The following is a 27069-nucleotide window of genomic DNA, read 5'->3' as shown; positions in this document are numbered from 1 at the left end:
AACCCTACACAATAGGTTACAAAAGTTACAAAGCTGGCCTGAGCCACATTTACAGCACTGTAGGGACTGATAAGAAACTAAATAAGCCAAGCTACAACCCACAAAAAAAAGACTTTCTAAGTTAAAATCTCTTTTAGAACAACAAGAGGTTTTATTGTTTAATATTATTTTTTAGACTGGTGAATACTTTACTTATGAAATAAACAGGTTTTTTCTACTTTTCTCCAAAGAAGTATTTTTCCCAAACCAATTAAGAAAAAATCTGATTCAATCTGCTTTTGAGAAAAACCCTTCAAAAGTTCTCTCCCAAATGTACCCTAAACCAAAACACTATTCAAATGCTAAAGTTTTATCTGTGGCCAGTTTTGGTTTGTGTTTGGGATTTTCTAGATGACAGGTTTGTTATATTTTAAATCACCCATCATCAGGACTTGGCTAAACAGTAGCCAGCAACATTTCTGTGGTTAATTTAGGAATTGTTATTTGTAGGAAACCCTGGCTTTAAATTGGGAAGGAAAATATTGAACATAAAATGTACAAGTAGGGAAGAGAAGGAATGCTAAAACTAAAATGTGTAGCTGGCAGGAGGTTCAAGCTGTTGATCCCCTCCTGTCTGGTGAAACAGCCTTTGATCACACCCATGCCCATGTAAATTGGAATCTGGGGGGAAATTTTCCTGGTTCTTTGGTGCTACAGTCTTTTTTCCATCATCCTCATGTGTGAACTTTCATTTAAACTTGGAAAATGAAGTCAAAAACCAGCTTGGAGCTGCGTGGTTGAGGTGATAACACTTTAGGCTCTTTCAGTCAGGATTTTAGCAGCATTTTTTGGGCCAAGCTGCTGCTTTATGGCAAGCACTTTTATTGAAGTCTGCCACTATTGGTTTTGGATTTCTTGTTAGTCTTGGCCATGAAATTACACTTGAGCTGAGGGCTCTGTGGGCATCAGGTCATGCAAAATGCTGCAACACAAGAGTGGTTCCAGTTTCTAAGCTTTTTTTTTTAGCTCTCTTGTGTGACATTTTTTTAAAGTCACTTTTCAGAATGTTAAATTAGTGATAGACAGTGCTAAATTAGTGGCAGGGGTATATGACACTTCAATGGTTTTGGAGTACACTGCAAACTGAGAAATTAATTTCTATTCTGCTTTGCTGTTTCCCTGGACGATTCCCTAGGAGGTTTTCAGAACAGCAACACACTTTGTTTTGTTTTGTTTTGCTTCTGCATTGAGTCTCAATGGTAAAAAAATCATACTTTAATAAGAAGAAATGATTTGTGGATGGGATAACTGGAGTCAGTGCAGGAGAGAGAAGGTGGTGACAGGATGGCTGTTTCTCAGGAGGGGCATTTTTTATGGATAGCTGCAGTCATAAATATGAAATACAAATATTTCAAGGCGTCGTATTTTCTTCAAATATTGTGTTATTAGGCTGATAGATGTTAGGATTTTTCTGGACATAGGGACAATGGAACAGTGCTTTCAATTGAAAATATTAATTTAAACTCTTCTATATCTACTGATTTGATTTAAAGGAAATTTCACTGTATCACAGATGGTTTAATAAATGTTTTCAATATAGAGAGTGAACTTCTGAGCTTTATTTATATGAAGGCTTTTGATTTGAACAGATATCTGTTCCTTATTCCTGAGGGAGTTCCTAAAGTGGGGAGGGATTATTGTTTTGGCAGTCTGATCTTGTTGTGGTAAATATTATGTGGTTGTAGGCTGTGGGCAGACAATTCTCACTGTGGGCTGCAGTGCCTCTGTTTGCTGGAGTCCTTGCAGCTGTGGAAGTTGTCAGAGAGGAGTTGCCCTCTCCTGCTTTTTAAAATCTTCTTCCTTTAATAAAGTTCATAAGCAAGAAGTTTAGAGTTTCAGGCTCCTCTGTACTTGATTTCCTATATTGATCCCCATTTTCTGTTAGGAAAGGCATTCTGGCAAATACCTTATGCACAAATGTTAAATTATTTACAGAGTATTTTTGCTCTTAAAATTAAGCAGAATTGAGTTAGACGAAGAGTAAATCAGAGTAAATCTGAGTGGGGAGCAATTGAGAATCATCATAGAGTTATGTAAGATACTAATGAAGAGAATTCTATTGACATCCAGGAGGCTTTTGGGGCAGAGCTTTGTGTAGTAGAGGAGGGACTTCGTGGCTCTGTGGTTTCTGGTGCAGTGCTGGGTGTCCTGCTGGGTGGAGGTGGCTCCAACACTGTGAACCTGGCCAGCACCAGCACCCCTGCTCTGTGACCCTGCTTATCTACAGAGATGCCAAAGCTGTGACTGAAGCTCGGCAGGGGAAGAAAAGCCTGGAAGGAACCAGTTGTACAGAACAAAGAGAACGATAATGGTCTTAACTATGCTGGTTCTAGCTTTAAAAGGTTGTTATTTAGCCAAAAATATTGTTTTCTGAGAGTACATAAAGCAGCATGTTTAAAGGAACACCTTCTTCATACTTGAGATGTGAGGAAAAGCGAGAGAGACTCGTTCTGAAAACACATAAAAATGACATTTAAGTGCAGGCTGACGGCCTCTTTAATCAGATAAATAACAAGGCAATGCTTCTAAAGTGAGGAAAAGAGGGATGAATTATTGCAGTGGATCGTGTACAGCAGCCAGCAGTGTTGTAACTCCTGATCAAAGCAGAGCTGTGTTTGTCTGTCGCTGGGAGCTTGGCAGAGGGGCCGTGCTGCTCTCTGAGCTACAAAATTCAGTGTCACATTTGAAGTGTGGGGTTTGTCTTCTTTGATTTCCCTACTGTCACATGAAAAGATAGTAAACACAAAATCAGTAGTGGGTGCACAGATCTGAAAAACGCTTTGCTTACTCACTGTCATGTTTCATAATATTGTCTAACAGGATTTTTCTCTAATGCTCCTGGTGCACTTGATTTATGTGGGAAAGAGGAGCAGCTTTTCTGTTGTGCTCAGAGTAGATGTGTGGTCAGTGCTTTGGTATTTGGATGAGACCCTAAATGAAGCAGAATTAATTTAGGGTCCAGCCAGTGTGGGGAAGCCTGCCCCACTGTCCTTGTGCTGGTTTGCAGTCCCCAGGTACAGGCTGGACCTCTTCCATCCCTAACAGGTATTTGTGTGATGCTGGACTGAGATTCTCTAGAAATCAAAGCTGGGATGGAAGCTGAGAGGTCTCAGTTCCTGGCTAATGCTGCTTTGGTCTGTGCTGAAGGGACAGCCTCTTGATTTCACCCTATTAATTTTTATTTTTTTTTCTGAGGAATTTGTGTGTTTTACGTAGGTTTAATGAGGAAAGCTTCCTCTTTTTCTCCACCCCTGTGAGACCACGTCTGGAGTTCTGTATCCAGGTCTGGGGCTCACAGCACAGGAAGGTCATGGCCCCAAGAAGGATGTGACCCCATTTAGAGTGGGTCCAGAGGACTGGAGCACCTCTGCTCAGACAGGCTGGGAGAGTTGGGGGTGTTCAGCTGGAGAAGGGAAGGCTCCAGAGATCCCTTACAGCCCCTTCCTGTGCCTAAAGGGTCCAAGAGAGCTGGAGAGGGACTTTGGGCAAGGACTTGGAGTGCCAGGACAGGGGGGAATGGCTTCACACTGACAGAGGGCAGGTTTGAATTAGATATTAAGAAGAAATTCTTCCCTGTGAGGGTGCTGAGACCCTGGCACAGGTTTGCCCAGAGAAGCTGAGCCTGCCCAGTCCCTGGAGGTGTTCAAGGCCAGATTGGACAAGGCACACGTGGGAGGTGTCCCTGCCAATGGCAGGGGGTTGGAATGAGATGATCTTGAACCCAACCAGTCTGTGATTCCATCCTGTGACAAGAGAAATACGCAGAGCAGGGACAGAAGGCACGTTTGCATTAGACATTAAGAAGAAATTCTTCCCCGTGAGGGTGCTGAGACCTGGCACAGGTTTGCCCAAAGAAGCTGAGCCTGCCCAGTCCATGGAGGTGTTCAAGGCCAGGTTGGACAAGGAGCATATGGGAGGTGTCCCTGTCCATGGCAGGGGGTTGGAATGACATGGCCTTTAACCCAACCAGTCTGTGATTCCATCCTGTGACAAGAGAAATACGCAGAGCGCTTGAGGTACCGCGTGATGGGGGAAGGCCGCATAGCACGGCGTGCTTCACCCTCAGGCGCCTCAATGGATTTTTGGGGTGGTTTTGATTTTTGGGGTGGTTTTGGGGCTGGCTGGGCCGTGTGTGACCATCCCAGGTGACGTTTCCCTCTCGCTGCCCACAGAGAAGCTTGCGGAAGCGCAGCGCAGGTTCACCACGCTCCGCACCGAGCTGCAATCCACCCTGGACGCGCAGAAGGAGGCCAGCGGGGCCTCCACGCTGCAGCGGCGCCGCAAACCCGTCTTCCACCTGTCCCACGAGGAGCGGGTCCAGCACAGGAACATCCGAGACCTGAAATTGGCCTTCAGCGAGCTCTACCTCAGCCTCATCCTGCTGCAGAACTATCAGGTACGCGCTGAGGGCAGCGCTTCCGCGGAGCCCTGGGTGTAAATGGCTTCGTGCTTTGTGTGTGCTTTGGTGCCTCAGGTTTGGGCTTTTGTGTTTTTCAGATTCTGGGCTGCTTTAGTGTGTGGGTCTGGGCTTCATATTAGGGGATGGTGAGCTCTGTGCACAGAGCAGGGAGACCAAAACAATTCCTGCTCCAGCTGGGGACCAAGGACAAATGATCCAAATCTCAGGCCCAAGAGCACAAACAACGTGGGCTGGAGAGAGAAAAACAGGGAGGTTGGGACTTCATAACTTAAAGCTATAATTGGACAGTTAACTCCAATGGAGTTAATTGGACCAGAACTTATAAAAGTGAGAGACCTTGTGACCGGTTGTTCATTTTTTGTGACCATTTTGGGTCCATCTTGGGTGCAGCCCTGGCTGGGCTCTTGTACTGCCCAAGGTGGATCCACTGAGGCCTTTTAATAAATCCCTACTTTATTCTTTAGCTCTGCCCAGTCTCTGTTCTAGGTCAGCCTTCACAAGGCATCACCAGATGCCTTGCCTCACTCCATTTTTCATTTATTTATTCCTTTTTTGGGGGGGGCTTAAACACTTGTAAAGAAAAGGCAGGTAGCAGAGCACATCTGGTTGCTTTAAACTGAGCTAGAAGTGCTGAGCTGACCTGCTGAAGGACTTTTCCTTCTTCCTTTTCTGGGCTGGCTGACCCCAGCACCTTTGTCCAGGCAGGACCTCTGCCTTCTGTAGTGTGTTGTTCTAGGCAGGGCAGGTTGAGGAAGAAGCTCTTTTATCTTATATTTGTCCTGAAACTTGAAATCTCAATGTTCTGTTTTCTCTTGGTGTTACCATGGTAGTGGCTGTGACCTTGCTGTATCAGAATTTCTTGCTAAAACATCAATTTAAAAAGATATATATTTTGATTTCTGCAGGATACAGGCTCATTTGCCTTGAGGTATGAAAACAAACCAATCTTTAGTTGTACTTGGGTTTTTGGCATGGTTGCAGATGCTGATCTTGTTCCAAAAATCTTGAAATAAAAATCTGAAACTGTAAATATATTTTTGGCTGGGCTACCTCTTCTGGAGTTAAATGCTCTGAAATGCTTTTAAGTGTTTTACTGTGAGGGGCTCTAGCTTGTTAAATAAGAGTGTTGGAGCTTAAAATGACTGCATCTGTATTTAGATCTTTGACAGATCTTTACTGCAGAATTTTACAAAACAAAGTTCACAGTCAGAATAAATTGAATACCACTCTGCTGTATGGAGAGAACTTATTCTTCCAAAATTCTGAGTATTTGTACCTCTCCTACAGTGATGTTATCTTTGAGCATGTGTCTGGAAACTCTGAGTTTCTTAATAAAGTGTTTTAACTATTAGTGGTAGTTCCTAGCTCAAATTCCTGGGAAAGTTGGAGTATCTGTATCTTCTTAGGAATGGAGTGAAGCAGCATCACCTGCTGTGATTTCTTCCCTTAAATTTATTTTCTCTTTTAACAGAAGACAGCTATACTTTTAATTACAAAAAATCAATTCTGAGGCTTGATGAAGAATTTAAATAGGGGCTAACATTGATCATTCCCTTGGGAAATCTCTTCCTACTGTTCCTCAGTGTAGAAAGGCAGATTGCACACTGATCATTTTGCTTTTTGGTACCAGGAGTCCAGACCCACTGTAAGTCTACTAAATATTGATCTAAACCCCATCTGTTTTTTCACACTTTGCAGAGGCAGCAGAGCTGCTTTCTACAACGTAACTCCAGAGAGAGAATGAGAAAAATTCCCTCAAATTGGTATTGAAGTTGAGGACAAGGAATACAAACACAAAAACAGACATAAAACCAAATCCCAGAGTATTACTGTTGTTAATCACTCTTGAGCTTAGAGTAAAACAATGAGGAATATTCAAGCTCTTGCAGTTTTGGAGAGAAGAAAAAACAATAACCCGGTGGGAGGATGATGTACCTGAGCCCTTCATGTAGGAGATAAAAAATGAAATCAACAGCAGCATTATAAATATCAAACTGGCTTTGATGAAATGCTGATGCCTTGATTTAGGTTACAGAGGAAGGAAAATCCACCTGAAGCAAATTCCTCAGTCTCTTAGGGGTGAACAAATGCATTCATTGCTGAGGTACACAAACCAACTGTCAAATGCAGCTATAAGCAGTCTCCAGGGCAGCTCTTGCATGTTTGAATGATAAAATGAATTTATGCTTACCAGCAATGTATTCTTCTAGAGTGTGTATATACATAAAAAAATCTATCTATTTGAAATGCTGTGTTTTAGGACAAACAAGTGCTGAGAAATTAAGCATAAAAGATTTAGTTATAATATATACTATATTATAATATAGTATATATTATAACTAGTATAATAGTATATACTATTATTATATAGTATATACTATAGTATATACTATTATTATATATACTATATTATAATATAGTATAATAATATATACTATATTATTCTGTATATAATATAGTGCATTTATTGGGTGAATAATAGAGGCTGAACCAGTTTTATTAAATTACCTTACTGGGGCATTTTCTAATATATATGAGCAAAGATATTTGAGTCCCCTGTTTGATTCTACTTGATGCTGCATTATATTATTGCCTAAGTTGCACTGTTTCTTGTTTGTGGAGGGTTCTTGGTTGGTTTTAATTTTTTGTTTGTTTGTTTGGGGTTGTTTTTTGGCTTTTTTCTCCACAAAATGCAGCAGAAATGGAGGTCAGGCTTGGAGAAGGCCCCTTGCCAAATAAAAGCAGCAAGAATAGCAAAATATCAGACTGCATAAATGATATTTTTTCTGTTCCATAGTCCCATCACTGTGTGTTCCTTGTCAGAAGCATCACTGTGACCAGCAATGCACTTTTTTTTTATCATGCACTTTGAGGCTGCAGAATTTTTGCAGCCAGAGGATGAAATGCCCCTGGAGAGGTTTTAGGGTGTCTGGTGTAAACATATCCCAGCCAGCCAGGGCACCCCAGATTTAGGGATTGTACCCATGGCAGATGAAGGGATGTTATTTCAGGCCACAGAAAGGTCCCTGACCAAAATCATCCTTTTGTTGCAGTTTTTCATGTGAAATTTCTGCTCTCCTTGGGGTGGAATGCTGGCTTTTCCATTAGAAAGTAATTAAAGTCTCTTGTCTGCAGTAAGGCAGGTCATTATTGCTTTGGCTTCCTGCTCCTGTCTCCCCAGCCTCATTTCCCACCTAGATGGGAGGGTCTGGCATTAAATCACTCTAAGCATAATTACATTGAAAATAATTTCACTGAGTAGTTGGTGCCTCTCCCCAGGGCATTAGATTTTGCTGTTTTCTCTGGTTTTCTTTCCAAGCTGCTCTCTAAGCTTTTTTCAGAAGTGAGTCTTGCCACAGTCTCTCTGTGGTTCTGCTCTTGTTTGAATGAAATATTGAGGTTTTCAGGCAGCACTTCCTGCACAGTGAAATGCAGGATTACAAATACATCATGCCACAGAAACTGCTGCTGTTTGATGAGCTCTGCCTGTCTTAGGTAGTGTGCATGGGTGTTGAATCAGGGATCATCTATAACTTGGAAATCAACAGTTGCTTCTTGTTTTAAGCCTTGTGTGCTTGTCTCTACAGACTGGAGAATGGCATCTCCCACATCTGCAAGCCTAAGCTGGTTTTGCAGTCATTGTGCAACACACTCTGTGAAAAAACATGCTGCTGTGAGGATGCACTTGTCTGGATTTAATCTGCAGCACTGACAACTTTTACACAAAGATTTCCCTTCTATAATGAATTTACCTGGAGGACTTGATTTGAAACCAGTGTCAAGTTTAAAGAAGTCGGTAGCTCAGATTTTTCAGGAGAGAAAACCCCTTAAGGGTTATTTGTCTTCAGGGTAGCATCAGGTCACTTCTTGCATAAAGGAGGAAGGTGGAAGTGATCTGGCTTTTCAGGAAATAAAAAGCTTTAGTAGCTCCCTTTTTATACCGCATTTTTTATTATATTTTCTAGTATTATATATTCATTATAATAAAGTAAGAATTCAGAAACTTCCTGACAAGGAATGCAATCATTTTGATTCTTATTAACGATTCCTTTGTCGCTAGCACTGGGGAGAGAAGCATTTCTCTTTCTTGGGAGATGGGCAGGGGTTTAAGAGATGGCTGAGGTTTAAGAGCTGGCTGGGGTTTAAAAGCCAGCATGTTCTTTCCCTTGCCTGCAGAACCTGAACTTCACCGGTTTCCGCAAGATCCTGAAGAAGCATGACAAGAACCTGGAGACGACGCGGGGGGCGGAGTGGAGGGTGGCCGAGGTGGAGGTGGCTCCCTTCTACACCTGCAAGAAGATCAACCAGCTTATCTCCGAAACAGAGGTGAAGAGGCTGGCCTGGGAACTGCCAAAAATCCCCCCAAAAACGGGGGTTTGGGCACTGCTGGTTTCTGGAAGTGTTCAAGCACGGGTTGGATGGAGCTCTGAGCAAACTTGTTCTAGTGGAAGGCACCCATGGCAGAGGGCTGGAACAAGATCTTTAGGTCCCTTCCAACCCAAACTGTTCTATGACACTGTAACTCCCGTAGTGTTTTGCCCTCTCTATAACTTGTATTTACCACCAAGATGGGTAATGATTGATTTTGAAATGCCAGTGTCACTATAGGATATCAAATAACACAATGTGGACATGCTGATCTTTCAAGGTAAAAGAGACTTTTTAATTTCTGACTCCGACATTTATAGATTTCCAAAAGTGACAGTAGATTGGAGGGTGAAAGTGCCACCTCCCCAATGACACTGGACAAACCAACAGTCCATCAAATTTCTCCTCCTCCATAAAAGACTGCAAAACAATAAGTTATTTACACAAAGTGTTTGAGAAAGTTCGTTACAATAATGTAAACATCAGAAGGCTTAGAAAATCTTAAAAATCAGGGCAACACCACTGACTTCCAGCACTGCTTACATCAGTATGGGTATGTTCTCTTCAGCTGGGAATTTTTCCCTTGGCAAAGCCTAGTGCAGCTTTAACTTCTGCCATGGAGGAACTTGGTACAGCATGCTGAGCTTTTCATGTCTTTGTATTAAAAGAATACTGGGCCAGGGCTCACCTCTAAAATGGAAGCCAACCTTTAGTTTTGGTTTGGCCATGTGCTCATCATCCAGGTGACCTTCAGTGGTGTGTATCTTTGTGTCCTCAGGAAGTGGTGACCAACGAGTTGGAAGATGGAGACAGACAGAAGGCAATGAAACGTCTGCGTGTTCCACCCTTAGGAGCAGCTCAGGTGAGACATGGGGCTTGTGGAGAGGAGCTGCTCCTCCAACTTGTCAAGGTGCCAAATCAGATCCAACATCTGAAGGAAACAGTGGAAATAATTGATGTGAGCATGCATGGGGCAGGGCCAGATAATCTGCTTTAGTTCCGGAAGGTTTGGAAATAGGTTACTGCTCCTAATGCATGCAGACAAGGTAATGAAGGGAGGAGATAAATGGTAAAAGGAAATTTGTACTAATAAAAGCATATGCTTAGTGTTTGTGTGGTCTGGAATATTTTTCAAGGGCCATTGAGACTCCCAAGCTCTGTTTCAACATGGCAAGAATATTATACAGCATTTACAGTTTAAAAAAACCTCACTTCAAAAGCAAGAGTGCAATCAGGAGCTTGTGTTTGTGATTTTAAGTTGGCTCTGCAAACTAATCTGACTGTGCAGATAACCTGTTTACCTCACCCTAACTCTGCTGTGGCTTTGTTCACAGCCTGTACCAGCCTGGACTACATTCAGGGTTGGATTGTTCTGCGGGTTGTTCATTGCACTGAATGTCACTGTCATACTTTCAGGTAGGTGTCCTGCCATGCCTGGGTTTGGGTGGATTCTCCTCACTTAAGGAGCACCTGGACCTGGATGTTCTGGGTTAAATCAGAGCCATATCACATTGGTGTAAACTGCTCAGCAGTAGGTTGTGGTTTTTCTCATGTTGTATATGTCTATGTTGAACACAAAAATCCTTTTCTTCTGGTTTCCTCCTTATTTTTGGAGGGATATTCTGAAGGTGCAACATCTATGTGTAAAAGCAGATTTTTGTTTTCATTCTGGGAACACACAGCCTATGCCAACTTTGAGACAGGTGCTTGTAGAACTTGAGCTTTGCATGGTGTTGACTCCCTAAAGAAAAGACCACCAGACACAGAGCCATGTGACCAGATGCCACTCAGGATGGAAATCAAGCACTCATGTGGAAATTCCTAGAATTTCAATGCCTGGAGTCTGCTAATGGAATTAATTGACTTTTTCTTATTGGCAGTAGTTGGCAAGATTGTTTAAAAGCTACAATTAATGGGTGCATCTCTCAGGCCCTGGCTTTATGCTGCTTTATGCCTTCTGAGTTTGGCCCCTGATTAGAGTAGTACTGCAGATCCAGACACAGAGCTTAATCACAAGCAGCTTTACTAATTGTGTGTGTGATTTCTGGAGTGTTGTAACTTGCTTAAGCAGTACAAAGGAAAAGGCTTAACAAATCAACTTACCAGCTCTTGCATTAGGGAAAGCCCATGTCTGTGTTTTTATGACTTAAAAGAATTTTTAATCGGATGTTTCTGTAATTGGATCCAGCCATCTCTTGGGATAAAATGCCTCTGTTTGAGGAGCTGTTTGCAGTGTTTCCTTTTTGGTCTTCCCATGGTAGAGGCATGAAGTTGACCCATCTGCATGAAGGCACTGTTTAATGTGTAGAAACTGTTCTTTATTCATAATTTCTGTTACTTAAACATTTGATCTCCTTTTGAGATGCAAAATGATTGAAGCCAGTTGTGTTTGCTCTCCCTCTCAGTGCTAAGATTCAAAAAGTGAGGCAGCTGTGAGAAGGAATTAATAAAAATGATTATATCTCTAGAGCAAGTGTTACTAACCCAGTGTGGGTAATAGGTGTGTTGTATCAGCAGGCATGATCTGACAGCTGAGCATTACTGCAGATATTGGGCAAAAACCTGGATTCCAAGTGCAGAGTGGGTGTTTTTAATTGGCCCATAGTTTGCTAACCTCTCAGCTGCTTTTGCCAAATTGTTTGTGTGATTTGATCAGCTAAGATAGGATTTTAGTGTTCTGTGTGGAGAATTTGTGAAACAGCATCAGAACATGGCTTCTGCCAGTAACCCAGTGCTGTACTGCCTGATTTGAAAACTGCAGCAGCATTTTACAGAGATGAGTTCATCACCACTTGGGGTCTGTTAAAAGCTACAAGTGCATCCAGGAGGGTGTCACCCTAAAGAGGACAAATTCTGAGGCTTCACCGTTTCTGTATGGGCTTCCCCAGGTGCCAAGCTAGTGTGTAAGTGAGGTTGGAATTTCACAGAAATGTGCTTTTGTTTTATTTACCAGAAACCTGAAAGGTTTCATGCAAAATCTCAAACCCTTACAGTGGTCCTACTCTTGTCACCATTAAACTTGTCACCAGAGATATTTCACTTCATTTTTGGGGCTACTCTGCCCTGTGTGGAGTTTTGACCAGATGACCCATTGTGGTTCCTTCCAATCTGATCCATTTTTGATTTCCCTTGGTTTTCAGGTAAAAATTTGAAAATCTTTCTTTGCAATTCCACATTTAAGACTCATTTCTTTCAGCTTTTTTGGGGGTGTATAATTTCTGTCCAAAAGTTGACTCCGTTTTGCCTGAATCCAAGAGTCTAAAGTTTTACATTTAAAGCAGCAGTTCTGGAGTAATTTTTTATGCACAGCTTTTTCTCTGTAAGTTATGTAGTATAAAGTGTAGATGCTGAGCAAATGAAATTCCCTATTGATTTGCTTTCTCTGAGAAAACAGTTAGAAAAACTTGGGGCTGTAATTTAGGCAGATCTGTGGGAATAAATTCTCAGCCTCAGTTCTCTAAAGTGCAGGTTTTTGCTTTTACCCCTCTTAGAAGCAGGTTCTTGCTTTTACCCCTCTTAGAAAGCAACTCTCAATGAAACTAAAACTGAGAATTGAATAACTGTATTTTATTTATGCTTTTCTCATCAAACCTGTGCCTAGTGACCAGTCCTTTGCAAGGAGGTTTAAGCTGGAGAAGGCTGCTGCTGTATAAGGCTGTTCATGGTTTGAAACGAAGCACATTTGTTTCCAAACCCCTGAAAACTGAACAAAGGAAGCAACAGGCTTTCCAGCACTGCTGCCTTGTGCTGGGATTTCTGTTTGGGTGGGGCTGGGTGTTGTAATGCTGGCCATGAATATGTATTGCATTACCATTGTGCTGAGACCGGTGATTAGGAGGGTTTAGCATTGTTTTAAATGCTGTAAATGGTTCCTCTTGGTTTTGTGGGGAGCTGAAGTGTTTGTGTATCTGTCTGTTGGGATTTCATCTCTATTAAAGCAGAATATTTAAGTGTCTCTAGTCAGATTTATGCTGGTGCTGTCCCTTGTGCCTGTAGTGTGAGGCAGGGACGCTGCTAATGACTCGATTACAGCAGCTGGAAAGGGAATTTTCCCCAGAATGTTCCTAAATCCTCTGACAGGCTAGGCAAAAAGTCCTCCACTTGCTGGAGAATGCAATTGTGTACACGTGTTCCTGTTTCCTCAGGGTGCAACCAAACATCTGAGATCCAGGATAAAGCCTTGCTTTGTGACACGACCTCTGTTGTCCTTAAAATCCTTCCTCTTTTATTTGTCTTTACCAGGTGTGGCTTTTATAGATGGACCAAATGTGTGGCCACTGGTGAGAATCTATCGAGGTGGCTTTCTCCTGATAGAATTCCTCTTTCTCCTGGGTATCAACACCTATGGCTGGAGACAGGCTGGAGTCAACCACGTCCTCATCTTCGAGCTCAACCCCCGCAGCAACTTGTCCCATCAACATCTCTTTGAGGTGAACAGGAGGGATTTTAGACTGGCTGAGCCATGCTGAGGATCAGCAGGATAAATCCTGCACCATTTCCTGGCAAGGACTCCTAATACAATTAGAAGAGGAAGTTGCTGAAGTCTGATTAGATTACAGGATTGAGCACTGCTCTCCCTTTTCTTCTAATGAGAACACATTGCAGGTTTCGAGGCTGTTATTTTCATTAGGTGTTTGTTTGGGGTTTTTTTCCTGCAGATTGCTGGTTTTGGGGCTGTGTTTTTCATTAGGTGTCTGTTTGTTTGGTTTTTCCCTGCAGATTGCTGGTTTCCTGGGTGTTTTGTGGTGCCTGAGCCTGCTGGCATGTATATATGGTCAATTCACCTACATCCCCATGCAGGTGAACCCACTCATCTTGTATGGCTTCATGTTGCTTTTTCTCATCAACCCTACCAAAACCTTATATTACAAGTCCCGATTTTGGCTGCTCAAACTATTGGTAAGTGTCAAAGCTGGTTGAAATAAGTAATTGTTTGTTTAAATGTTGTGGCTGAGCAGTAGCTGTGAAGTGTATACAGGTGTCACTAACCCTCAGGAAAAGAGGGATGCTGGGGGGTGCTTATACCACTGTGATTTACAGAGCAGACCTGATCAGGTGTTGACTGCAGATAGTTTTTGAGGATGGGTTTGCAGAAGCATATTCTGTTTCCTGTACCATTTGATTTGTTAACCTTCCTATAGACAGCTGCTTACAAATTTTGCATGTTTGGAAACCCTTGGCTGTCTTGCTTGTTTATTCCTTAACCTAGTGAAACAGATGGATTAGAGGCCCAGTGCTCTAAGGCAAGGCTGCATGGATGCTCCTTAGCCCAAACTGGGGTAGTGCCAACGTTGAGAGGGTTCACTAATGGAGAGAGAACCTTTGGAAAAGTTACTGCCTATAAAATTGTGCTCATGGGTGGGGTTTTTTTTCTGTTTGTGCTCTTAAACAAACTCTTTGTTTGAGATGGAGCTCTTTATTTTCCTGTAAGATAAGTCTGGTAAATTCAATGTCAATATGTGTGCTGCTTCAGTGTTCCAGTTATAGGTGGGAGCTCTGCAAGAACAGTTTTCAGCCTTGCTGGGTGACTCATGAGTCTCTTCCCAAATGGCTGTTCTAAACATGCTCTTCCCCACCCTGTGCACCCTTTTAAATTGGCTTTAATCAAACTGGTTCCCTTGACACCTTCTTCTTGCTAGCACTGCTCTGAGAGCTTTGGGCAGAAGAAGGTTTGGCTGGCTGGTTTTTTTCATAGAATCATTTCAATGCCAATTAAAACAATTAACTTTATCTGGAACACAGCAAAGATGAGACATAGCATCATGCTTTGAGGACATGTGTGCAGGTATACACACAGTGAATTAAACTCTCTGAGCTCACCTCTGTTATTTGATTTGCTGGCTTGCTGCTATGCCAGCTTCTTCCTTTGTGCCTTCCAGCACTCAGCCATCCCTCACAGAGGTACCTTCAGTCCCCAGCCTCATTAGTCTGACTGCTGTCCCCTGGTGTGAGGGGAAGCACTGGATGTGCTTTAACCACATGAGCAATATCTCTGCTAATTTACCTTAATATCTTGCCAGGGTGAGATTCTCAGTCTCCACAGAGCTGTTAGGCTGTTTGCAGCTCCTGCCCTGTCCCAGTGATCTGCACACTGTGCTGCAGTCTGAGATAGAGTTGTAGGATCTTGGAATTGCCTGAGTTGGAAGGGACCTTAAAGATCATTGAGTTCCAACCCCTCTGCCACAGGCAGGGACATTTTCCACAATCTCAGGTTGCTCTGAGCCCCATCCAGCCTGGCCTTGGACACTTCCAGGGATGGGGCAGCCACAGCTTCTCTGGGCAACCTCTGCCAGGACCTCCCCACTCTCACAGGGAAGAATATCTTCCTTGAATCTAATCTAAACCTACACTCTATCAGCTTTAAGCCATTCCCCCTTATCCTGTCACTAAATGCCCTTGCAAACAGTCTCTCTCCACCAAACCTGAACCATGGAATATCTTGAGTTGGAAGGGATCCATAAGGTTCATTGAGTACCTTGAGTGTGCAGAGGCCAGTTCACCCCAAGGTCTGCTAGGGGAAAAAAGCTTCATCAAAATGCAATATCACCTTAATGGTGGGAGATGACCTGGTACTTGTGTGCATTATGTGGAAGGAGGAAGGGGAAAGAAGAGGCCAGACCACATAAAGAGCAGCTTTTATTGTGTGTACTTGACCAGCTGGGTGTATTTTATTTCTCCATGCAGCTGCCAGCAGCTCTCTGGGTGAATGGAGGTTTAAATAGTGCAAGTCTTAGAACTGTTCTGCTCACACAAAATTATGATTGGTGAGCATTTTTCTTCACATGCTTCATATGTTTCATTTCCAGCCAAAACAAAATCTGACATATCAGGTGTAGCAGAGCATTACTGGCACTTCCAATTTTTCTGCAACCAAATCAGGGGCATGCTTGAGTGTGTTGTAGCATTTCCTCATGGATCTAGGAGTCTTCCTGCCTCCCCCTGTGACCAACATCAACTGCTGGTGGAGGGTGGGATTTCTTGTGCTAATCCCTGAGGGATGGTGAAACATCAGAATCTGAGTGAAAGAAGTTATTTAGCCTGTATTAAAGTCTAATTCCCCTGCTGGGCTCTTCTTTCTTGCCTGAATGCTTATAGGTGAGCAGTGTTTGTGCCTTTGCTGCCAGTGAGAAGCCCCTGAGTGCCCTGATGTGGGCTGGGGAGAGCAGCTCAGGGGAGGAATTGGATCTGAGCCCAGGGAATGTCCCTGTGCCCACGCTCTCTGCAGGAGCTCCATGGCCACATGGAGCCTGTCTGTGAGAGGTGAAAAGCTAGCAAGTGCTCAGCTCAGATATCTGGCATCTCAGCACCAATTATAAGTGCAGGGATCAGCACCAGGAAGTCTGTGCTCAGGCCGTGGAATTGTTGGCAGAGAATTGCGACTGGTTATTGAAACTGAGCTGCAGCACTGGTGCTTTAGGACTTTATCCTTATCTGGAGGATGTTGCAGACACTTCTCAGCTGGGAAGCCAGGAGCTGGCTGTGGTACCTCCACTGGAATTGGGGCTGCAGCTCCAGCTGTGCCTGGGCAGCAGGCAGAAGCCACAGTGCCTGGCACATGGCATTGGGAGGGTTCAGGTGGCACCTCAGGCTCTGCAGGAGGGTTGACTCAGATGCCAGTGCCAGATATGTCATAGATCTATCTGTTGACTCCTCCTCAGCTGTAACCTGTAGGTGGAAAACTTCTATTCTCTTAAAAGTTTTATGCTGTCACCTGGAGTGCTGAAGAATTTCCCCCTAAATTAAATAACAAGAATATTATTGTTTGGTTTTTTTTGTTTGGTTTTTTTTCCCCAGGGAGATCTGTCTGTAAAGCTATTTTCACATTTCATTTGCTTAGCTTTGTTCATGGACAAAACAATGGTCTATGATGAAACAGATAAAGACAGTATCAGGGAGTGTTGGGAAAAAGGAGGAAAGAGCTTTTGTAAGGGGAGGCTGGTGTGGTTTTTGACCTCTGTTCTGCAGCTGGGACCTTTCAAAAGAGCCCTCCTTAAAGGCTGGCCTTGTTTGACCCCTGGGAATAGGTGCCATCCAACATGAGCACAGAGCTTTCTGGGTCAAGATCCATATCTGCTTTATGCCACTAACTCTTAATCCCCTATTTGGCTTTGAAATTTTAGGAGCAGAGCCTTAAATCTGCATTACAGGCTGATGGGGGTGTGTCAGTCCTTTCCTGGCTTTGTGCAGCTGTGCACCCTTCAGGTTAATAAGGAGAGCAGTATAAAAGATCAGTGTTAGCCTGTGCTTTCATTAATTTAAAGGTTCATAAATCCCAGAATGACCGGGTGGTGCTGGTGCCTTCTCTGTGAGAAATTGGCCATTAGTAACTACAACTAACTGGGTAGGGAGAGGGGTAATCAAAGGTAATGGAGCAGAAAACTGTCTGCTTTGGAAGGAGCAAAACTGCTCTTCAGGCCTAGAGGGAAAGTGGACTGGGATTGAGGGGGAGTCCAACTGACAGGCAATAGGATTTCCTCTGCCTTTTCTTTCACCCTTTCCCTGCTGGAGGCTTTGGCAGACTCAGTAACAATCCTCACTGTCACAACTTCTAACACCAAAGAACAACTCAGGAGTTAAGTAAACCAAGGCATGACCAGACTAATGGCTGTGATGAGGGTCTAAATCCAGCTGACATTAAGTGTGAGGGGGAAGGTAAATGTGGAAGATGTCAATGGACACGATGTGAGTGCCTGAAAGAAAGTGCTGATCAAAGTGAGGGGCAGTGAGAGAAATGGAGCTGTGTAGAGCTCTTAAATGGAGACTGGGAGTTTCTGGGAAAGAGCTTGGTTAGAGGAGACTGGGCTGTTCTGCCAGTAAAAAACAAAAGGTTGGGGGGCACAGGAATAGATGCATACAGGAGGAGGAAAGCAGGAATGTTCTTTGTACTGAAAGCAAGGAGACAGTTGTCCTTTTTTGTCAACAGGAGCAAAAGGTCAGCAATAAATCTTCAACCATTTCTGTTATTTCCATATTTGTTCAGTTCTGTGATGTCCTGCCACTGCATTTGGATGCCTTTGACACAGCCATGAATTATTCCTGCTTTGTTTTTCCTGACAGTTTCGAGTATTCACTGCTCCCTTCCACAAGGTAGGCTTTGCAGATTTCTGGCTGGCTGATCAGCTCAACAGCCTGGTGGTGATACTTATGGATTTGGAATACATGATCTGCTTCTACAGCTTTGAGGTTCAGTGGGAGGACAATGCTGGACTTCTGGCAGATACAGGTAATGCTGATGAGCCCTGGGAATGGGGTCAAAATGACCTGAGAAACACTGAGCCAGGCAGCTTCCTAATTGTCTGTTTTAAAGAGGGTTATTAATAGTACAGGAAACCAAAATAATTGGCATTCCTTGTAAATGTGGCATTAGAGAGATTCTCCCCTTTGTTACTTCCATCCAGAGAAATGGAATTTCACATCAGTGTTCATTTCCTAATCCAGTCATTTGGCTTGATGTCTAAATCCATCAAAGAATTTAGACACAGCACTCCTGATTGGAAAGAGAAATCCATTTTCCTGGCATTGTTGTTTTATTTCATAGTAGTTTAACCATGTATTTGCCTTTAGCCTCTTCCTGTTGCTCATCATGAGAATCCTGAGCTGGTTGAGCTCAGCTTTCTGTACTGTAGCCTGGTTCTTACAGGCTCCATTCCAAAGCAAGAGAGGATGGAGAAGCTCCTTGGTGCCACCTCTTACTTGATTGGAGTTGATGCTGCTCTGCCAGGGCTGGCCATGCCCTGTCTTCCTTTATTTTCTAGCCAGAAGGAACACAGAGCTGGAATGTGAATTTTGACTTTGGCCTTCCCAGTGGCAAAACAGTACCTGTCTCCTCACTGTTGACTTTCTATTTTAAGCAGTGACTGCTGGCAAATCATATTGTCTGATGGTTTTGACACTTGCTGAGAGAATTTGCTGTATGCTTCAATAAGCATCAGTGTTCACTTTGTTCTCCCAATCTGTCTGATCTTCCCCTTCATTTTAAGAGACAGCGTTGCGAGCAGCTAAATATTTACTTATTAAAAATAAAATTAAAATACATAAAGCAACTGTGTGCATAACAATTTGTCCTCTTCCAATTTGAGCAGTGGAATGATAGCATAGTGGTTTGGGATAAATATGAGCTAATAATGTGTCTCCCTTAGTGTGAATAAGAACCAAATGAATGTTAGGCAGCAGGGTGTTTGGTTTAGATGTTGTGCTGAGACAGCAGAAGAATATGGAGTTCTTGGGGAGTTCCAGGAAAAGCTGAGGGTTTCCTGGTCAATGCCTTAATAAAAAGAAGGCTTTCAAACATGGAGGATGGGACACAATGGCATTGTGGTGTGGTTGCTTCTCATCTCAGTTTTTGAAACCATACTATGCCTTGCCTTTGCTTTTTGAAAAACAAAGTGAAAAACACCAAACCCAGTCCCATACTGAAATGTGTTTTTTCCTATTACAATGCACAAAGAAAATAGGTCAAGGACATCTTTGGCAAAGTAGCCTTTTAGAGCTGTCCTGCAGAGTTTCTAAGTGCTCTGCCATTTATGCACAAAAATCCAGTGTCAAAGGCCTTTTGTAATTCCATCCTTAATTTGATTATTCACAGTCCTGCCAACAGCTCTGAGCACATTTAAAAATAGATAATTTCTAATCTAGCATGTTGGTTATACTGGCAGATGAGGGAGTTGGATGGTGATCTATCTGGATGTGTTATTGATGTCACCTGAACACTTCCAAGATGGAATATTGAGCTACTTTGGGCTTCTTGCTGTTTGTGTGCCTCGGTACCAGCTGCTGATGGGGAATCACTGCCATAAAATGACATTGCAGATGGGAAGACAAAAACAGTTCTTAAACTTACTAACTGTTTGCCTTAACAGCTTCAACTCCTGCTTTTCTTGCAGATAATCAGATTTGTAACAGCTACTCCTACGGAGTGAGAGCAGTTGTCCAGTGCATCCCTGCTTGGTTGCGATTCATCCAGTGCCTGCGCCGTTACCGCGATAACAAACGGGCCTTTCATCTGGTTAACGCTGGAAAATATTCCACCACCTTCTTCGTGGTGACATTTGCAGCCCTCTACAGCACTCACAAAGGTATTGATGGCTTTGGAGAATCCTGTGCAGCTCCTGGGGTTTGCTTTTTTACGTGAGAGAAGCTCAGAATCTGGCATCCCATTTAAACGTGAGCTTCTTGTGTTTTGGCACCTGTGAAACATCTCTGGGGAAAGGCAGGGGCCTGCCCAGCTTGTAAAGAGTGTTTCAAGATCTTATTTTAGGTGTTTTTCATCCCTGGTCTGCTTAAAATTGCACTTAGGGAGCGGGGGAGGGAACTTTTAGGTTTGTCTTTTGAAAGCTGGAATACCTGTCAGGTTCTGCTGTGAAGGGAGGCGAATAGGTGGGAGATAGATGAGGAAAGGGATAGCACAGCAAATACTTCTCTCTTAACATTCATGAATATTTAACCTGGATCATCTAAATAATCCGTCCATCATTCCTAAATGTGAGGGCATGTGCACAGTGCCAGGAAAAAATGCTCTCTCTGATTTTCCTGTGTGATTCTATCCATGTTTTTTCAGCAGCTGGTAAGGAGTTGTTTCCAATCCATTTAACTGCAGATTGAGCTCTGATCCCTGAAGTTCCTCATCTCCCTGGAAACGACAATTACTCGATTCTACTCTTGTTCTGAAGGAAAAAGCTTTTAGTTTCTGCACTTCAGGCAGTCGCCCTGCCCTGTCTTTTATTGTTCTGAAGCCCTAAAAGCTGTATTCTTTCATTTGAGAATATCTCCCTTCTATATACCCAGAAATTAGCAACCACACACAGTCGTAAGCAATTACTTAGCCTGAAATATTCCTGTGGTGAGGCAGGGAGAAGTGTTGAAGGCATGATTCTAGTTAACATGCTGGGTTTTTTGGAGGGGTGGCAAGGTTGTTAGAAACCTTCCTGTGGCCAAGAACTGTCTGCTTTGACATAGCTGGGCCCAGAGTCACACTGATGGTGTTTGTCAGTGTATTTTAATGGCAGGGAGGGGCAGTGGCCCAAGCTGGCTGAAGGCTGGGAGTTGGGCTCTGTATCCAGAGCTGGTGTGGGAGCATCCTCTGGGAGCATCCCATGTGCATCTCCTCCCTGCTGCCTTGTCCCTGAAGCTTGTTCCTGTTTTAACTTGTTTGCTCAGTGACATTCTGCAGCCCTGCAGTCCAGTTAGTCACCACTGCCAGAGCCTGAGATGATTCCCTGGCTCCAGAATCACTGCATACATCTTCTGTAGCCAGAGCTGCTCTGGGGAGGCTGACTAATGCTTCTGCCTCCCTCAGGGGGGACACATTGCCAGAGCCTTTGGTTGGGGTAGGGTTGTGTCTTGGTTTGGAAAGCCAGGTGTCTGCTAAGGAAGGCAGGAGCCTCCCTTGAAATGGAAAATGTAAACCCCTTCCCTCTGAATTATTGTGATTTTGAAACTAAGAGGCTCTCAGGCAAAGATATGGGAGTAGGAGTAATAGTTCTTTACTAGGAAAATTAAAATACAAATGCAGTAGTACAAGCAAACAAAAAAACCCCACTGCCAGAGTGAGAGCAGTCCCTGTCCCCTGTGTGTCAGGGGGTGGCACAGCCCCATCCCATGGGGGCTCAGCCCTCCTGCAGTGCCAGCTGTGGCTCTGCTGGAGCAGGGATCCTGCACAAGGGGGGAGTTTTCCTCTGCAGCTCCAGGGCTGCTGGAGATGGGCCTGGGCTCCCTCTGGCAATGCAGGGCAGCAGAAGCTGCTCCTCTGGCAATGCACTGGGCAAAGGCTGCTGGGCTGTCCCAAACCTCAGATTGGATCCAGGTAGGAATGCTTGGCTCCTCCCCTGGGCGGAGCATCTCCCCATGGGATGATGGGATTGGATCAGCCCTGCAGGGACACTCACGGGCCATGGATAGAAGATAATTAATAATTAATGGCCCATGAACAGAAGATAATTAATAATTAATGGCCCATGAACAGAAGAGATCTCCTGGAGGGAAGATTGGCTGTGGGAGAGATGAAGAAAACTGCCCCATGAACAGCAGAGAACTGCCCCACCTCTGACAGAGGGCAATAAAATACACACAATCCTTCAGCCCAGGACAGGTTGGAACCAAGAGGAGAACCAGCCTCTGTCAAAAGGTCCTGTTGAAGAGTTTGACCTCTTTCCACCGCCCTTGAAGCTTTTCATCCGTGCCAGTGTTGCTACCCTGGTTCTGGTCACTGCCACACATAACTGGTGTCCCCTTTCCCAGCCTGGCAGGGAGTGGGCTGTAATGAGGTGTTTATGAGCCTTGTTGCAGTTGCTGTGAGACATTCCTGACTCCCAGCTTTTGTCTGTCCAGTTTTGTCAGTGGCACATTGTTGCTGGTGTCTTACAAAAAAAAAAACTTTGGAAGCTTCATGGCCTTTGGAAATTACATGTTAGCAGAGATTTGTAAATGTCACTGTGCTGGCTTTTCAGAGGGCTGCCTAAAGCCCTGCACATGTCCCCTCAGGCCTGTAGGCTGTTCCCATCCTGCCATAAGCACACTTTCTAGTGTGCTGTACCTGTTAAGAAGCCAATTTTATCAAAGGGCTTTACATAGATCAGCAGTTTGTTTGGAACTTGGAATCAGACCATTTATCATCAAGTTGTTATGATGCTGCAGTTGAAAATAGATGTGCTGCTCACACACATCTTCTCTGTGTCTGCCCAAGGATAGCAAACACCCCTCTCTTACCTCCTAAACATCTGTTGGGGGGAGCTGTGTGTTCTGAAGGAAGTGCTGCCCAAAACAGGTGTCAAATTGGTGAAGATCCTTGCTCCTCAGACCTGCTCTAAATTTCAGTAACAAACCTATTAGTTTCTGTGGTATCAAGAGTTTTAGTTTAACAGTCTTCCATGCCTGTGCTTGTAAGCCTATGACTTACCCCTCTGGAATGACAGCTTTTGGCTGCCAGGAGGAGAGGGCAATCCCTGCCCTTTCCTTGGGCTGTCAGGTAATGGACTCCAGTGCCTGTTCTCCACTTGGGAGGCCTGGGGACATCACAGCCCTCTGAGAAGGCTCATCTTCCTCCCTTCATTTGAACTCTGGATAGCTTGTAGCTGCTCTGTGGGTTATAGTCAGTGCCTGCCAGCCCTGTGAAGACGGGCTGTGTGGTTGGGAGGGTTTGCTGGTGTGGAGAGCAGCTAATTCATACACTGTGCACTGGCAGCACTCTGTGTTTTCCTGGGCTTGCTGCTGGAAAACAACTCAAACTAAACAAATGTAGAAATGCCACCTTATTAAGTGATGTTTCTGTTCTAGTCCTGTGTGGTATTCCCTACTCCAAATGTCCTCTAGTGAAGGATTCCCCCAGTAGCACCATGTACTGTGGGCTCTTGACAAGTATCTATTTCCCCAAAATATCCCTGTTTAATAATTCATATTGCTCAGGCAGTGCATAATTCTGACTCTTTCTTCCCTGGGAGAAGCCATTTCTTTACTTTCTTTCCCTTGGATTTAGATGCAGGCTGCAATTTTCCCTGCTAATTGCAGTTTGGATGTCAGACTGCTAAGACAGCAAAGTGAATTCTGTTAGGATTTTGCTCTGAAACTTGCAATGCTGTTGGTCTGGGACCAGAGCAGCTTTACAGGGGTAACTCCAAGCTGTCATCTTGATATTCAGGAATCACTGGGATTAGTGAAGCAAATGGAGAGGAGCTACCCCAGAACATAATTCTGGAGCAAGCAGGCGTAGATGAGCGCTGACTCCAGCACAGCTCGCAAGCACAGCCACGTTTCAGGGATGACAACAACAACACGAGGACAACTGTTGCTGAGTTCCCAGAGGAGGAATTCTCAGTATTTTTATCTCTCCCAAAGGAATGGGAAGCAAAGGCCGTGTTCTGTAAATAAAGTGCTGCAGGGTGTGTTTGCTCAGGCAAATGAGGCATGGCTGTAACTCGAAGCTACCTGGCAACCGGGGAGCCTGCTCTGTCCCCTTCTTTCCCACCCTTGCTTTGCACTAAGGAGCTCAGTGCTGGCATTAAGTTCCCTGCCAGTGCTGAGTAGCTTTCCCCAGAGCCAGCCAACAGAGTATTACATTGCCTTATTTAATCCCTAGGGAAACCTACGTGCTGCTGGGGAAGCAGATGATTAAGCCCAAGCCTGCGGCGGAATATTCAGCCCGAGCGCGGCGTTGTTTTGACACGCAACTGCTTTCTGCTGTGTTTTCACTCTGCCAAAGGCAGATGTGCTCTGCTTGACAAGTGCACCACTAAAGAGGCTCCCACTTCAGTCCACATCATCACAGCATTTGTAGAATCATAGAGTGGTTTGGCTTGGAAGGGACTTTAAAGATCATGGAGTTCCAACCCCCATACTTTACACTATCCCAGGTTGCTCCAAGCCCTGTCCAACCTGACCTTTGAACACTTCCAGGGATGTGTTCCACAGCCTGTTCCAGGGCCTCACTACCCTCACAGGGAAGAATTTCTTCATCACATCTAATCTAACCCTGCCCTCTGTCAGTTTGTAGCTGTTCCCCTTTGTTTTGTCCTGTCACTCCAGACTCTTGTCCAAAGTCCCTCTCCAGCTCTCTTTGAGCCCCTTTAGGCACTGGAAGGGGCTCTAAGGTTTCACCAGAGCCATCTGGTCATGTCTCCAGGCTGAACACTCCCAGCTCCCTCAGCATGTCCCCATAGCAGAGGTGCTTCATCCCTCTGAGCATCTTCATGGCCTCCTCTGGACTCACTCCAGCAGGTCCATGTCCTCCTTACACCAAGGAGATCCCAGAGAGGGGCATCCATGGGCCTCTCTTCTTGTAAAAATTGTGCTTGCATTAAAGAAGGTACACTGACATATCTGGAATAGCCAGCTTTGGTTTCACTCCTCACTCAGACCTGACTCAGGCTGTGTAGGATAGGGTTGTTATATTTAGGTGTTCAGCTCTTCTAAGAAACAGTTGTGTTGTACTACTCAATGAGTGCTGGTCACTTCTGAAGCTTCAGTCATGATTTTTGCTCCAACTTTATTCCTTTTAAAATGAGATACTGTTTTGCTGCTCACGGTTTTCTCACCTTGATGCAGCCTGCTCACATGGTGTCATTGGAAATACCAAAATATTGGTTTGGCTTCTGTGCTTGAAGAACTCAGCTTCTTGAGTGCCTCTCTTTCATAATTTTCTTGTTTTGTGGGATTTACTGGTTCAGTGTGACCATTTTTTGTTTACCTTGCTATTGGCTGTGTGGGATTTTATCCTTTAACTGAAAGGCAGGATGGTTTATGGACATTGTCAGTTTGATTCACACACCTTATTCAATTAAATCCTTGTGGTCGAGGTAGAATCCTGCTATTTATTGACCTCTGAATTATTCCAAAGTTATTCAACATGGCCTGGAAGCTTGAGTAAGCATCTCTTCTTCCATCCTGCTCCCAGTTTTTCCAGGTACTCCCAATGAGCCTGCTGAACACCAGTTGCCATTGGCTTGGGGTGCCCTGGAGAGCCCTAGGTTGGTCTAAGATAATGGAATTGCCATGCACTTTCTCATTAAACAGCCCAGGAAATTGGCAGTAATTAAAAATGCTGAAGTTAACTAAATAGGGCTGTCTCTGAAGGGCAGCACTTCTATCTGTGCTCTCCCCATCACTTCAGAAAGAGGCTTCTCTGCAGTAATGTCTAGTTTATGATTTTTAAAGGCAGCCCTAAGAGAAAAGGGCCACGGAATAGAGATGTGGAGTGTCAAGGCAAAAGCCATCCTGCGATTAGTGGAAGGTGTTGGACTGTCCCTTATTAATAGAGAGCTTCAAGCAGGTCTGACCAGAGGAAGATGAATGGGAAATGTGCAGCTTTTGGAAAATGCAGTGGAAGATTCCCAGGTCTCTCCCTGCTGCCCACTCCTCATCAATCAGGTTGGCTTTGGCCCTTCCCAGCAGTGACAGCACATCACACTGGGACAGGTCACTGCTTCTGCCACACTCTGTCCCCTGCAGGGCCCTGAGGAGGGCTCTGACTTCTCTACAAATGTAGACTCTTGGCTAAAAGAAGATATGAGATGTTGCCTCTTGACAGTTCTTCGCTGTTTCTTTGCTTAAATTGTGCCCAGAGGCAACTGCAGAGGTTTCTGGTCACCATCATCTGATGGTGATGCACAGCAGGCTGGGGTGACATCCAGCTGTGCCCTCGGAGGCTGCAGGAGGTACCTGGCTGCACCTGAGCTCTGTGGGTGGTTGGTTGTGTCACTTAGCCCCTGTCATTGCTGTGTTAGAAGCTGCAGGTTGCTGGTGGGTGGGACAATAGAGCACTTTAGTGATCCTATATGCTTACAGCAGGAAACAGTGAGGGGATGTGAGAGCTGGGACTGAAATGACAGCAGTGCAAAAGTGCATAGTCCCACAAATGAGATAGATAAGTTCATTTTCAGGGGGTGGGACAGGGCAAAATAAGTGGACATGTAGAATTTTTGTAAGCACAAAACTTAAAAAAAAAATCACAAAAGAATGAAGCAAGCAGCATTTATGAGGCCTTGTTCCCTTACCTGTGTGTTGGTACAAGACCTCCCATCTCTCCCCCTCTTCCTCAGCACTGAAAGAGCTGTCAGCATTTGATTTAGGAGTCACCAGAGCCTTATAGAGTGCTTGGATTGACCTCTTGAAGTAAAACAAACTTTGTAATGGGATTAACTGGCTTCTTTCTTAATACTTGCCGTTTTCACACGCCTTCCCTTAGCACAGCACACTGACAGCTCCACCAGGATGATTATTTGGAGCCAAAACATGCACAGTCTGTCACATTGCTGGGAGCTAGGATGAGTTTTTGTCTGCAACCCTGTCATCCCGTGCCCAGGAGGCCTCCAGTAATGAGTTGTGTTCATTAGGCAGTCTTTCTGATCCTTTCCATCAGAGAGGCAGCAGTGTCATTAGTGAGGAATTGGGAGGCATTGCCATGGGCAAACATTTCTCATCCTGCCCTCTGACCTCCTCAGGGCTCTGTGGTACCCTGGTTTCTCCTGGTTTCCTGTTAGCTCAGCTGATTGCTGACACCCAGCCCAGTATCCCAGTGATGGTGCTTGGGGTGGAGCTGGGAGCATCCCTGGAATGCTGCAGGAGCATCCCTGGAATGCTGCAGCAGGAGAAGCCACATTTTATTTTTAATTTTGGTTTTACTAATTGTTAATATTAAGTTTAGTATGTTTTACATATTGTTGGTCTTTTACTTTTAAAATAATTTCTTTCTTTTTAAATGTGATCTTTACTTTTAGTTGTTTCAATGAGTTCTTACCCAAATGTGCCTTTGG

General features: G+C 44.2%; 1 protein-coding gene across 1 annotated transcript in view; it reads left to right on the top strand.

Moving 5' to 3' along the window:
* XPR1 (xenotropic and polytropic retrovirus receptor 1) overlaps positions 1-27069 on the top strand; it is a 115526-nt gene that overhangs the window by 72845 nt on the left and 15612 nt on the right. Inside the window, exons 4-11 of the mRNA XM_054638343.2 lie at positions 4212-4435; positions 8636-8785; positions 9606-9689; positions 10162-10243; positions 13070-13257; positions 13547-13726; positions 17885-18050; positions 19711-19902. Of these exons, the coding sequence (XP_054494318.1) occupies positions 4212-4435; positions 8636-8785; positions 9606-9689; positions 10162-10243; positions 13070-13257; positions 13547-13726; positions 17885-18050; positions 19711-19902 (1266 nt within the window). The remainder of the gene's footprint in view (positions 1-4211; positions 4436-8635; positions 8786-9605; positions 9690-10161; positions 10244-13069; positions 13258-13546; positions 13727-17884; positions 18051-19710; positions 19903-27069) is intronic.

Source organism: Agelaius phoeniceus, chromosome 8 (assembly GCF_051311805.1).
Source record: "Agelaius phoeniceus isolate bAgePho1 chromosome 8, bAgePho1.hap1, whole genome shotgun sequence".
Taxonomy (NCBI): domain Eukaryota; kingdom Metazoa; phylum Chordata; class Aves; order Passeriformes; family Icteridae; genus Agelaius; species Agelaius phoeniceus.
Note: the sequence above shows the minus strand (reverse complement) of the source record. Positions and strands in the feature narration are given on the sequence as shown.